Source organism: Sphaeramia orbicularis, chromosome 12 (assembly GCF_902148855.1).
Source record: "Sphaeramia orbicularis chromosome 12, fSphaOr1.1, whole genome shotgun sequence".
Lineage (NCBI taxonomy): Eukaryota > Metazoa > Chordata > Actinopteri > Kurtiformes > Apogonidae > Sphaeramia > Sphaeramia orbicularis.
In genome coordinates this window covers 64,114,960-64,128,114 of record NC_043968.1, presented here as the reverse complement: position 1 = coordinate 64,128,114, position 13,155 = coordinate 64,114,960, and the positions used below count along the sequence as shown (strand labels likewise).

Below are 13,155 nucleotides of genomic sequence, written 5' to 3'. Positions count from 1 at the left end.
GGATTCAGGCACTCTAGGCACCGTTTCCATGTTAACAGAAGGCTAATCCGCCATGAAATCTTCCCAGAGTTGACTGAATCCGACGCCGTGTAAACGGCCCCTAAGACTACTACTGCCTGATGTCCCAGCTTGGATCATCAGAGGTTCTGTGAAGAATATCCTGTGGGGGTGTATGATACTCTAAGACCACTACTGTCTGATGGTCCAGTCAGAACCAACAGGAGTTCTGTGAAGAGTATTTCCCCTTGGAGCTAGAACCAAACAACTTAGCCATGTACTGAGTCCTGAGGAAAACAATTTGAATTACCTGCATGAAGTCCATAGTCTGTGTGAGAAGACTACAGGAATAAATAACTCCATGTCGCACATTAAAGATTGGATCCCTAAGTGTATTGCATTTTGGAGCAGAAAGCTGTGTGTGTGTGTGTGTGTGTGTGTGTGCGTGCGTGCGTGCGTGCGTGCATGCGTGCGTGTGTGTGCCTGTGTCTGTGTGGAGGCACCACCGATCGCTGAGTGAATGTTGGTGTGTGTGTGTGAATTTTGTGGTGGCATACAAGACATGTGTGTAGGTGTCCATATGCACAGTAGTAAGTGAGAAGGAGCTTAACCTGTAAAGACCCGGTGCTACTTTTGTGGCAGTTCCCACAGTAATTTTTCTCTATTTCTACCCTTCTTAACTGATTTATCACCAATTTTTTTTTTTTTAAATAATGTTCTGTATTTTGCATTTTTTGGTGTAAATCATGTATTTTCCTATATTTAATTCACGGATCATGTACATGTTCATAAAAACTCAGAGTAAATTCAAAGTTATTTATATCAAAACAGAGATAAATGAAGAAAAAGTGACTTTTTCAGTAAAGATATCATTAACTGAACATAAACCAAGTGTGTCCATCCACTGTCATTAATCCAACTCCATGGGTTTTACTGGTGAATCAATGTTGTAGAAGATGACGGTCTTTCCACGTTCACTACGGAGCCTCTGAACGTTCAAATGGGTCATATCTGATGACCATTGTGGTGGAAAAATTTACTTTTTATATTTTATACTCTTTATATTTTATACTGTTAGTACATCTTCTTTTAATGCTGAGTCATTATTCATTATGTGTGATGTTTACCACTCTGTAACACCCCCAACCCAGGAACGGAGTTCTTGCCTTGAGTCAAAACCCAAACACCTAAATGTCTGAATGTGTAGATAGAGGATGGCGCCTGCACTCCAGATATGATCCAAGCAAGGTTAGAGTGAAGAGGTCATCATGACCTCTTCACGGAGCAGAGAAGGAGTAGTAGGGAGTGGTATGATGTACGTAAGGAATGACATCATAGTTTGAGGGGGTTGGATTTGGTTCTATATAATCTTTAGTTTTCTCTTGTTTAATCAGACTTCACTTACAGAGTTTCTCTGTGATTGACTTCTCAATAAATGCATTTATTTATTTTAACTCTAACTTTCTCTCCTCCTCCTCGTGTGTGGGTTATTAGTTGAACATTTCCATAACACCATGAAAAGATGACAAACTGTATTTTACACCAATTATTTACATGGACTGATAGGATTAATGGATCAACATTTATGAAACAGTTTATATCAGTAGATGGTTTGTGTCACCGGTGGTTGTTTGGGTCTTTATGGGTTAATTGTGTAGACAATTTAATTGTCTTCACAATTTAATTGTCTGTTGAAACTTCAAAACAGAAGTGAAGTTATAGATCTAGAGACTGTGTTAAAAAAACAAACAAACAAACAAAAAAACTTCTAAGTAATACCCATCTGGTATTTCTGATTTTTTTTTTTTTGCCTGTTGCCTTGCTTTGTGACTCTAGTACAGGGGTGTCAAACTCAGATCCTCAAGGGCCGGTATCTTGCATGTTGTAGATGTTTCCCTCTTCCAACACACCTGATTCAAATGATAAGCCTATCATCCAACTCTGCAGAAGCCTGATAATGACCGTCAGGTGTGCTGGAAGAGGGAAACATCTAAAACATGCAGGATTCCGGCCCTCGAGGACCGGAGTTTGACACCTGTGCTCTAGTATCTATAGTATGGTATGGTATGGTACTAGTACATTGTGAGTGAAATAGTTGTTTCACAGAGAAACTGGTGCCTTGTTGAAACTCCAAATCAGAGACGGCGTTAAGAAGGTCAAATTGTGATAAAATTTTAACTGATACACATCTGTTATTGTAGTCGTTTAAGAGCTCTATTGTTGTTGTTGTTGTGCCATGGCGGTAATAAATAAATGTTTGCATTGCATGTTTTGTGACTTTGGTGTTCTTGTTGTGTGAGTAAAATTTTGATACATTTGGAGTTTGGGTGTTGGCTCAACTTGGGCTGATGCACATCTCAGAGTAGCCTGAGTGATGCATGAGGTTTGATCTCACTATGACAATAGTGATGACTCGTGAATGAAGTGAACTGATCAGGGGCTTTCTTCAACTGAGCTTGGAAGGGTTGTGCAGCAGAAGGACGTCTGAAAAGGTAGGGTGTTCTGCATGAGGTCCCTTCTTTTGGGGTGTGGTGACGTAAAGAGAAAACTGTAGTGTAAGACTGCAGGGGGGACGCAGACCCGACCCCTTTTAGTTTAGCCAAGTAAGGCGTAAAAAGCTTGGAGAAAACAAACATCAAAGACGGAGGTAAAGGGGAAAAAAATAAATCAAGGTTGATTAATTTAAGTGCACTTCACATTTGATAAAGCAGATATATGCAAATAAGGTAAAGTAAAGAAAAACATTTTAGTCTAAATTCTGTTGTTACAGTGTAAGGCACTGAGAGGCCTAAACAATTACACTGCTCTATATCTCAGAATTTTTCTATCAACTAGGTCCTCCGAGCCGGATCACAACATCCCTTCCTTCATCCAAGTTTGGGGACTGAAGCCATACATGGGGGAATCAAGGATTCCTGACTGAAAGCCCTCCAGCTGAATTGCTGATCCAAAGGAGGCCAGGACCTGCTGGAAAGGAGGAAGGGTGATGTGATCCACCGAAACTGGCATTGGACTCACTGGATTCTCAGGTAGGATCGCTGACCAGCTATTGTAAATCGTTTTACACGTTTTCATGGTTCCTGAGGATAAGGGTTTGGCCTTATCCAAGAAGGAATGTAGGGTAATTAGATTTACCTGTTTTTAGGATTCCTGAGGATAAGGGTTTTTGGTCTTAAACCAGGAAGGAATCTTTGGTAATTTAAAAATTGATTCCAGAGGTAGAGTAGTTCAACCCCTCTCAAGGACTTGGGTTCTAGAGCTGATGCTGTGTGTTGAGGTGAGGCTGACTATATCTAGCTAGTAACACTCAACCTCTTCCACAAGTTCCTGCTCCTTCCTCATCAGAGAGGTGATGTTCCAGGTTCCAAAAGCCAGTTTCTGTAACTGAGGATTAGACCACCAAGGCCCTCGCCTTGGTCTGCTATCTGATCCACAATGCACCGGATCCCTCTGCTTCCCCCTGTGGGTGGTGGGCCCACAGAGTGACGAACCCATTTCTCCAATTTGAGCTGGGCCTGGCCAGACCCCATGGGCCCCAACCCCAGGCCTGGCGTCAAGGTGGAGCCCCAGTAACCCTCTGGGTTGAGTACACAATCTCTAGGTATTTAATGGTATCAGGGTCTTCTGACCTCACGGTCTTCAGGGTACACCCCTTCGGGCAGGTTCCACCTCCTGTCTGAACTCCTGGCATCTGTAAGAGTAGGAGACTTTGGCATCCTCCTGCTTCTTGTCTGTCTTCCCGCTGACTCTCAGCTTATTGCCCACCAACCTGACAGCCAGCTCCTCTGGGAAAAATGCCTCCAGTGTCCAGGCTCAGGCCAAAGTGCTGTCCATCTGTGGTCAACTGGTTGGGGACTGGTTTGAGGGCCCCACTGGTCTGGAAAGGCTTCATCTGCTCCAGGGTCTTGTGTTGAAGTGACTTCATCAGCTCCATATGACTACACAGCTGCTGTAGTTTTGTGAGCAGTAGATCCTGCTGGTAGAGCAGAGGTGTGACCTGTGGACGCAAACTGAGTACAGGCCAGTGGACATCCAGGAGTGGACTGAGACCAGACCGCCACCCACGAGAGCACAGCATCTTTACAGTGTGTCCACTATTCAGTCTTCTAATTATCAGCTGTTGGTTGGATTGGTTGTTTTCTGTCTCAGCAGTGGGACTGTCTCAGCTTTTGTGTCTTGACTGGAGGACATCCAAAGTCTTCAGGAACTTTCTGTGATTTTCCAGAGTCTCCACTGAGTGGAGCTGTTTCTCTGATACAGTCATGTTAATGGATCCTAACTAGAGCTGCAACCGATTAATCAACTAGGTGCTTGAAGTCAATGCAAAAAGTCCAGATTCGATTAATCGACTCAAATTGACTGAAGGGAGATATTCTATTGCAGTTTTCCTGAACTGAAGCTTCTTTGTGTGTCACAATAAGCGTCCGTGTGGAACACAACAGTGGAACCAATGTTTAACAGCAGAGAAATGAAGGAAACAAACCTCTGATTCAGGAGAATTGTGGTTGAATGATTTTTTTGGATCACTTTGAGTCGATTAATCGGTTGCAGCTCTAATCCTAGCTGTGATTTCAAAAAGGCTGTGTTTCTCTCCATTAACTAACTTCATCCATTTGAAAAATGTTTTATTCATCAACAGAAATTGTCTAAATTATTGCAAGCCTGAATTTTTACTTTATCTCCTATGATATGATAAAATAAAATTTATAAAATCTCAGCTCAGCTTTTATATTCTGACTGGAGGATGTCCAGAGTCTCCAGGAACTTTCCTGTTGTTACTACAGCTGTCCACTGGGTGTAGCTGTTTCTCGAGAGTACTGGATCATTCCTGTGCTTTCAGGAACTTTCTTGCATTTACAGTCGTTCACCAATAGATGTCACTGAAATGCTTGCCATTATATTTCTGCACTTGATCAGTTTACCAAAATGGCTGATTAAAAATACTTTTCAGTTATGTGCAGCCTTATTTTTCCTTTAATAATAATTGTATACATGGTTTTGGAAACATCTTCTGTTTTGGACTCTTTTTTTCCTCTCACTCTGGCCTCACTAGTTTTCATTCTCTCACCTATGGGTCCTGAGTTCATTTGCTCTTCAGTTCGAGCGGAATTACATTACTCTGCACACAGTGGTTGTCTGTACAGAAAAATCAATAACGCATTTGAAATGATAGACAAATGAAATATAGAGAAAAAGAGAGAACAAAAGAAGTGCAATATATACCTGTAAAATCTCATGACAGCGTTAACATTCATTCCTAACACATGATCTCAGGGTTATATTCTGCCTCGTCTGTCCTCCATATACAATTACATTTTGCTGTCACAGTGTTCATGGCCTCTCTGCAGATCTACCTCATGGAATTTCATGTCTCAAATGTTCCTTTTTGTCATCCAACAAGTCATTAATATTGTTTCCTCTGATATTTCCATTTGTGGTTGCACCCAGGCAACAAAATAAGACGCTGAAGTAGGACTTAGGTAGAGTATCAAACTGTCCATATGTTTCATCTTAGATAAACATTTAGTAATTAAATTAGATGGGTATTAGATGGGATCCCACATAACAATGCTCCAACCCTTGCAACTAACACATAGAGTCCTTTAGATTGTATTTTTACAACCTTAAGTTCCAATTTTATTCCAAAAAACAACTTGGAAAAATGCTAAAATAGTATTTGTATCAGACTAAATGAACTAAATTACTTCTACAAGAGCATTCCAAAGTCAGATTGTTTAAAAAAGAAATAATAATGGTGAATAATACATTTTTAAGCTTACACTGAAGCAATGTGAAACGTTAAAAGTTGCTCTCAGCTTAAAGTGCTGATGTAAAAACAGCAACATAAACAAAATAAAATGAGCATAACTTTTTTCTTTTTTTTTTTTAGATTTCTCACTAACAGAACAAAAACTAATTTGATTAAAGGGGTAGATTGGTAGCCTTATGTTGCTGCACAAATTTCTGAGAAGACTGACAAATACAAAGACACAAACTGATGTCATTTTACCTAACAAATGTATTCATAATAAGTTTATTTATAGTGATGAATGTTACTGGACTGTATAACTTTCTAAAGTTATTCTCATGACAGCACAGGTAGCAAAATTAATAACACAGGGAGGTATTCTGAAATATTTTCTAGTGCTAAAATATCAGACAGGTATTGCAGTTGGTTATGCCAGTTTGCAATGATTCTCCCTTAAATTTTCTGTTAAAATCAAGTTTATGTTTGTCATGTGCATGCATGGTACATGAATAATAAAATATGATGACATGGGATTTGCTCTGGCTCTCTCAACCTTTAAAATATAGAAATAATGCAATAAAATCAATACCTGTCAATAATTAAATAACATAAAACAAACATAACAGCAATGATGAATGAAGGTGAAGGCAGTCACACAAAGAACCAATTCATGAATAAACACACTGAAAAAAACAAGCTATGTATTTTATTTTAAGAACTTAATTTTGGAGCTCCATATTTGTCTGAACTAACCAAAAGTTAAAAAAGACTAAATTAGATGTTGTATCATAAAATGTGGGCAGCACTTCTGACATGAGAACATTATTATTTATAAATAAGCGTGCCGTTAATGCAAAAATGATGACGTGTAAAAGTCAAATTTACATCATAAAAATGATTTCCTTAAACTGCTCATGGACAGGCAGCAACAGAAAATATAGCACAACAAAAATAGCAAAAGTTGCAGGCAGTAGGAAGCAAGTCACTATATGCCCTTTATAGCAGTGATTCTCAACTGGTGGGCTGCAACTCAAAAGGGAGTGGCAAACCTGTTTTCAGTGGGTCACGGGCCTTTGTCTTGGCAAAAATAATGGTAAGAAACCAATCCTCTGCTTTATTACCTAACCCCCCAAAGGAGAGGCAAGGGGTATGTTTTTGGTTTGATTTGTTTGTTTCTTTTTTAGTTTGTTTCTTTGTTTGTTACCCCACCCCCTGAAAGGGAGGCAAGGGGTATTGTTTTTGGTTCAGTTTGTTAGTTAGTTTGTTTGTAAACACTCTAACAGCAAAAGTATTGTTTGAATTCATACCAAAGGGGGTTTATAGATTACCAGTGACCCAGAAAAGATGTGGTTACATTTTAGGAAAAGTAGGCCAGAGTTTCAATATTTTATGAATTTAAAAAAAAAAAAAAAAAATTCTTGCATTTACTTATAGTGGGTGAAATTCCAAATGTCTATAAAAACATCAATTTTGTTTCATTTTACTTCAAACTTAGCACACATATAGAGGCAATTGATACGCTGACATCGGCGCATGCATAGACATGATGACATCAGCTGGATCAATGCCAAAATAAGCTACAATACGTGCGAGGGGCAGGGTTTGTTGTGCCTGGCACCACTTGTGTTTTTTGTGGAGCTGAGCGCCGCCCACTCACACTCCCCAACAGTAGGTGGCAGTGATGCACTATAATGCTAATCAACACCAGCCATTTTACAGCATAAAGGAAGATCCAAATGTTTCTATTCAAATCATGGTCAAACTCAGGTATGACAATGACTACATCTGACATGGTTTTACCTACATCAAGTTTAACTGTTATCCATTTGGGTCGTGGCTTTGTTATTGAGGCGTGACAGTGGGTCCTGAAACCAGACCAGTTGAGAACCACTACTTTATAGGACAGTACATTTTTTTTAGGTTTTAAAAGAAGTTATAAATATCATTTATAACTATTTTATTCATAAAAAAAAATATAATTAAGTATATTCCTATATTGCTTAATGCCCTCAAAACAAAGTACTATTTGAGGTAGATCCTTGAATTATTGTGTTATGTAAGTCTTTGGAGGGCACGCTAAGGGTAGAGCTGATTGACACCATAATGTGCACCCTTTTCAAATGAATGTGGTGGCAGCACTCAACCTGTACTGTATATTTGCCTGCCAAATTAGCTTCAGCATTGACTGTGCAGATTCTGGAGCTGTGTCCATAGAGTCAGCATCTCCTTGGGACTCCGCCTGTGCACAAGCAGAACAGATTTATAAGAACATGGATTGCCCCTCTTTGTCTCCACTAGATCAAACGTCAGAAAGCCTGAGTGATGATTTGGGAGGATCCCGATTTTATTCAGGCACATGCCCAGATAGACGTCGTCTATAGGGAAGAGGTAAACTTTGTCAGATGCCTCTTTGAGTCGCAGTGCAAGAGAGCCGGAGTACACCACCCCTCCTCCACCAGCATATGGTGGGTACACGCCTTTGTAGAAGCTTTCTGGTATGTAGTACTTTGTGGATGGGTCACGGTTTGGGCTGGCATTGCTGATCACCTCCCCAACAAACAGATCCATCCCCTTGTCACTGTCATTTGTATATGCTTTCCATAAGTTGTGCTCGTCCCACTGCTTGTTCAGGTAATCGAGGAGCGCATCTGTCCGAACAAACACATCATCATCACCTTTGAAGATGAAGATAGCTTTGGGGCAGTATTGCTGTAGCCAGTGCCAGAAAAGCAAATCCTTAAGGGTCAGGTTAAAGAAAGTGTCTCTGAAATCCCACTGCAGGATATCCCCATATTTCTGGTTCTCGAGCTCAAGGAGGTTTTTGAGGTCCGGGTGAGGACCTGTGCTTGAGTCCTGCCTTCCAAGGAGAAACACTGTGCGCACTAATCCTCCTTTCTTATTAAACTCCCCCTTCACCAGACCGCTTCGTCCCCAGGTTTCGCGGATGGCCTGCCTGTTTTCAAAGTTTCCCACTTGAGATTTGACAGCCATGAGAAGCATTGGAGATGTCAGGCCAAAGCCACTGCTGTTCTCCCTACAAATACTAGGCTGATTAATAAGAAGCGGGTATTCTCTGCAGTGCATTGACTTGACAAATGCTTTCATTCCTTCTGGCAAGCTGTTGAAATCATGCAGACGAGGAAATGAACACTTGTGGGACACACAGTCTGAATGGCAGTCGTCTTTGATTGATGAAACAAGCTTGGCTTTTGGCTTCTTCATTACGCCACTGGCATTTCCTCGGAGTATTGGATTGTGCAGGCGGTCCCAGGCGTGCTGCAACTGGTTCCAAACTGCACCATCCTCCAAACGAAGCCTCCAGAAAGGGCTGAGTGGGTAAGATGCCAAATCACTAGAGTTTGAGGAGATTCCAGGGGCGATATAGTGGACAGGTATTTTGGGAGGTGCATAGGAGATGGTGACGAATATGGTCACCAAGATGTAAACCAGGAGGTGGCCGGTCATCATGAAGGGCAACAGGCACATGCACAGCAGTCTGCCATTGCATTTGCAGCATCTACCCATTTCCTGTGGTTTACAAATCAGACACACACCTGCATAAAGCACACACATTAAAAATTTATCTCAAATAATTATACTCACAGGCACCTTAAATAACCCTCCGCCCCTCTCTGAAATCTGAGTGCTGCAGGACAGTGGCTCTACCTGAGAGATTTTTATAACTAACACTGCAGCCAACCCCCTGGAGATTCCATCTCCTTGGTGATGGTCCAGCGAGACTTGTTATCATCTCTTGTCTGCACACTTAGGACATTATCTAGTACCTACTTACAGGTAGGAACACAGCCCCTGAAGATACAGTGTGGAACATGTAATATGCAATATAGTGAACATATTCATAAATTAGTCTAGTAGAACCTGCTCTGTATCCAGAGATTATTTTCCAGCTGTGGTATCATGTAACTGATCCATTTACTCCACACTGAATCTATTTGATTAATCTTCATTTATATTCATTATTGACTGCATCCAATTTTTTCTTCATCTGTATCCATATATGAACAGGGGTTTTCATTGTGTATTTTACCTCACTTCAGTTTTAACTATAATGTTTAATATCTTTAATTTTATGTGCAGCTCTTTGAGACATACTTCATTCTACAATTACCTTTGAATTGACTTAAAATGGATACTGGTACAGTTGTAAATATGTTTAAGAGCTTTTGCATCAGCCTGTATAGCATAACTTAAAGTACATCACAGATGTAGATTTCAGGATTGATTTAGAACACACAGCCTGCATTTGTTCCCATAAGTATAAAAGGAAAAGAGAAATATGGAAAAAAACAACAACAAACACTATGTTAAGCATAGATGCAACAATACCTGAAAATAATAGATAATACCTGAAAGTCTTACTGCATTACATTAAATTATGTTTATTTCTTTGACCCAAATAAATACATTTCTATCACATGCTGAAGCAGAATAGACTCAATATTTCAACGTTCATGTTGTAAAATAGGCACAATTTTGTAAACTTTCAGTATCTTGGAAGTGAGTATAAGGCAATTATTTACTTACAAATAAGCGATTTTATCCGAGATAGAACACACAGCAAGTTGTGGTGTCCTCTTTAACTTTTATTTTTATTCATCCGGTAGTAGTTATAGTCGTGTTTTTTGTCGGTAGATGGATCGTTCCTCAGTTGTGTCCATTATCGAGGAGCGATGGGAAGCGCAGGCACAGCCGCTACTGAGCAACAGGTCCCAGATGAGTCAGAGCGTGTGCAAGGAGCATCCGCCTGTGGCTCGTTAATGCGACAGTGGTCCATGCGATGAGGAAAGCGCACGGATTGGAGGGTATACCTTATACCGATGCAGGCTCTATCATAGAAAGGGGAGCGGCCTCGTCAATCTGCACAAAGAGAGTTGAGAGATTTGCATACGCGTCCTGCATGTGTATTCAGTATTGTTGTCTGATCATTTGCATCGTGTCCAAATGGCCCAAGGAAGATAGAGTGAACCGCACATTGGCCATTTATATCAAAGAGGTCTGGTGGTATATTTTCCTACTTAGACAAACAAAAGAGACTGTAAGCCAATGGTCTGAAGTTTTTTGTTTTTTTTTTTGTTTTGTTGTTGTTTTGTTTGTTTGTTTAGGAAACATAAGGGTCCTGAAGGTTTTGTGCAGGGCTATATTATGGAGTTAAATTAGCTCAAATGTCCACAGTTAAATCATTTCATTTTATTTAATGTCATTTCTGCATTCAGTCTAAATATAAGATAAATCATACTGTATATAGGCACAGTGGCTTGATGTGACATTGGCATTAAGGTCTTTATTATTCTTTGTTCTATTTCCTCTAGAAATTTGAATCAAATCGGTGTTTTACTGTTAGTAGTAAACAATAGTGACTTTAAAAGCTAATGATAAGACGTTTTTTATGGGAAAAGGGGGTCCAGCATGTTTTGTGGCAGGCCTAGAGAGAGAGAGAGAGAGAGAGAGAGAGAGAGAGAGAGAGAGAGAGAGAGAGAGAGAGAGAGAGAGGAGAGAGAGAGAGAATACATTAGCCTAGATGCCCTCAGTTGGACCTCATGATTTCATTTCATTTCCGCATGAATCCATATACATAATATCCTTTAGGAACAGTGACTTAATGTGACATTTGCATTAAGGTCTGCTGTTTTTATTTATTTATTTATTCATGTAAAATTTTCCTTTAAAAATAATTTGCATTGAAATCAGTGTTTTACTATTAGCTAGTAGTAAACAGAAGTGACTTTAAAAGCTGATAAGTTTTTTTGGTGAACTTGAGGATCCTGCAGGTTTTGTGCAGGGCTATAAAGCCTAGGGCGTTTAAATAGCTCAAATAGCAATAGTTAATTATACAATTAATTTAATGTCATTTCTGCGCTAATTCTAAATATAAGGTAAATCATATCATGCCGTATAGGCACAGTGGCTTAAAATAACCTTGCCATTAATGCTGCTTTTTCTTCAAAGTAATAAGATAATTTCCTTAAAAAATTTGCATCATAATCAGTGTTTTCTATAAATGCGCTCTTATTTATTTTATTCTGTTTAGTTTTATTCTAATCCACTACAGTGTCGAGCTACAGTAGACTATTATGCAATTCTGAAAGGACAGTCAAGGTACCCACTGTTGAACACCGCCGTACATACCTTCGAGAGCGACAATACATGACGGACCCTACGCCTAGCCAATAGGACGCGCGTTTGGCAACAGGTTCTCGCCTGAGCACAGGGATATAACCAATAGGAAGGTAGAAAAGGCGGGGCATGAGGGCTTGGTTTGTTTTGCGTGAAGCGATACATGTTTGGTTGAGTTTTGAATGAGGGGCCATCATCCCGGCGGGTCAGAGCTGGAAAATACAGTTAAAAGTCTGTTTAGATGCGTTTAAAATGAATAAGCAAGCGGTTCTGGTGGGCACCTGAGCGTCTGTCGGGCGTCCTTTCACCTCCTCGGCCGGTAAGTGCGCTTTTAATAAAAAACGGTTGTGATTTTTAAGCGACAAAACATGCAACAGACCTGTTTATTTGTCTGTGACACAAAGTAGCAAGCTTGCTAGCGGATTTTTTCGTACTCTTTTTTTAGGAGGCGAGGGGAGGAGGTGAGGGGGGACTATCAGTCATTTCGAGACAAAAGAAATCTGAATATTTTCATTATGGTATCTAGATCTCAGACACTGACAGCAAACAGAGAAATGAACTCGTTTTTCGTGGCTTGTCAAAGTCTACATCCAGCGTTCCTGGCTATGTTAAGTCTCAGCCGCCGTTTGTAGCCTTTAGCTTTTCATACCCGTGTGTGTGTTATGTGAACGGAGAGGTAACCCAAACACAGATTCTCACTAAAAGACGGTACGTTGCAGACAAAATAACGCTGCTCTTTTTACCCACAAGGCCCTGATAGCAATGGGCAGCATTTCGAGTCGCTGTAGACATTTGCAGTATGGCCATATCAGCACGTTTTGCGCTTTTGTTGTTTTTTGCATTGGGAGTTTCTTTTGAGTTTTGTGGGAAAAAAGCTCCCACCTACGACAGGGCTTTTGTTCCTGGGACCTTCAAGACTAACAATTTGTGTATTTCTCAAAGATTTTTCCCTCAATCAATCTTGTGAACGTGTTAACTTTTATTATAATCCCACATTTAGGTGCTCTGTAATTGACCAGTGCACACATGTTTCCTCTGTTATGCTGCCATCAAAGCTTAACATGGTGTAGAAGCCTGTAGTAGTGCACGTACAGGACTATGCACAATAGTCTCAAACTACAGCATGGTCGAATGTTGACAATATCAAGCAACTGCAGGTAGGTGCTAAGATATTACAGTTAATTATTTTTTAGGCATGTTCCCAGTGCCATTCAGATTGTTTCTGTAGCCTACTAGTAAGAAGTCCAAGGGTTAAGCCTGAGAAATTAATTCTT

The 13,155-nt window shown here is 40.2% G+C and overlaps 2 protein-coding genes and 1 pseudogene across 2 annotated transcripts in view; 1 reads left to right on the top strand and 2 right to left on the bottom strand.

Moving 5' to 3' along the window:
- Positions 1 to 3,058: 3,058 nt before the first annotated feature.
- On the bottom strand, positions 3,059 to 4,119 carry LOC115429123 (heat shock protein 30-like; annotated as a pseudogene).
- A 3,604-nt stretch (positions 4,120 to 7,723) lies between these two features.
- On the bottom strand, positions 7,724 to 10,379 carry LOC115429406 (N-acetyllactosaminide beta-1,3-N-acetylglucosaminyltransferase 2). The gene is made up of 2 exons (XM_030148807.1): positions 10,292 to 10,379; positions 7,724 to 9,300 (listed from the first exon to the last, which is right to left on the bottom strand). Exon 2 carries the CDS (start codon positions 9,269 to 9,271, stop codon positions 7,922 to 7,924), a length of 1,350 nt encoding a protein of 449 aa, XP_030004667.1. The 5' UTR covers positions 9,272 to 9,300; positions 10,292 to 10,379; the 3' UTR covers positions 7,724 to 7,921.
- Positions 10,380 to 12,062: 1,683 nt separating this feature from the next.
- Positions 12,063 to 13,155, top strand: part of smad2 (SMAD family member 2) — a 42,737-nt gene continuing 41,644 nt past the window's right edge. Inside the window, 1 exon segment of the mRNA XM_030148806.1 lies at positions 12,063 to 12,200. The gene's annotated coding sequence lies outside the window, so the exon portion shown is untranslated.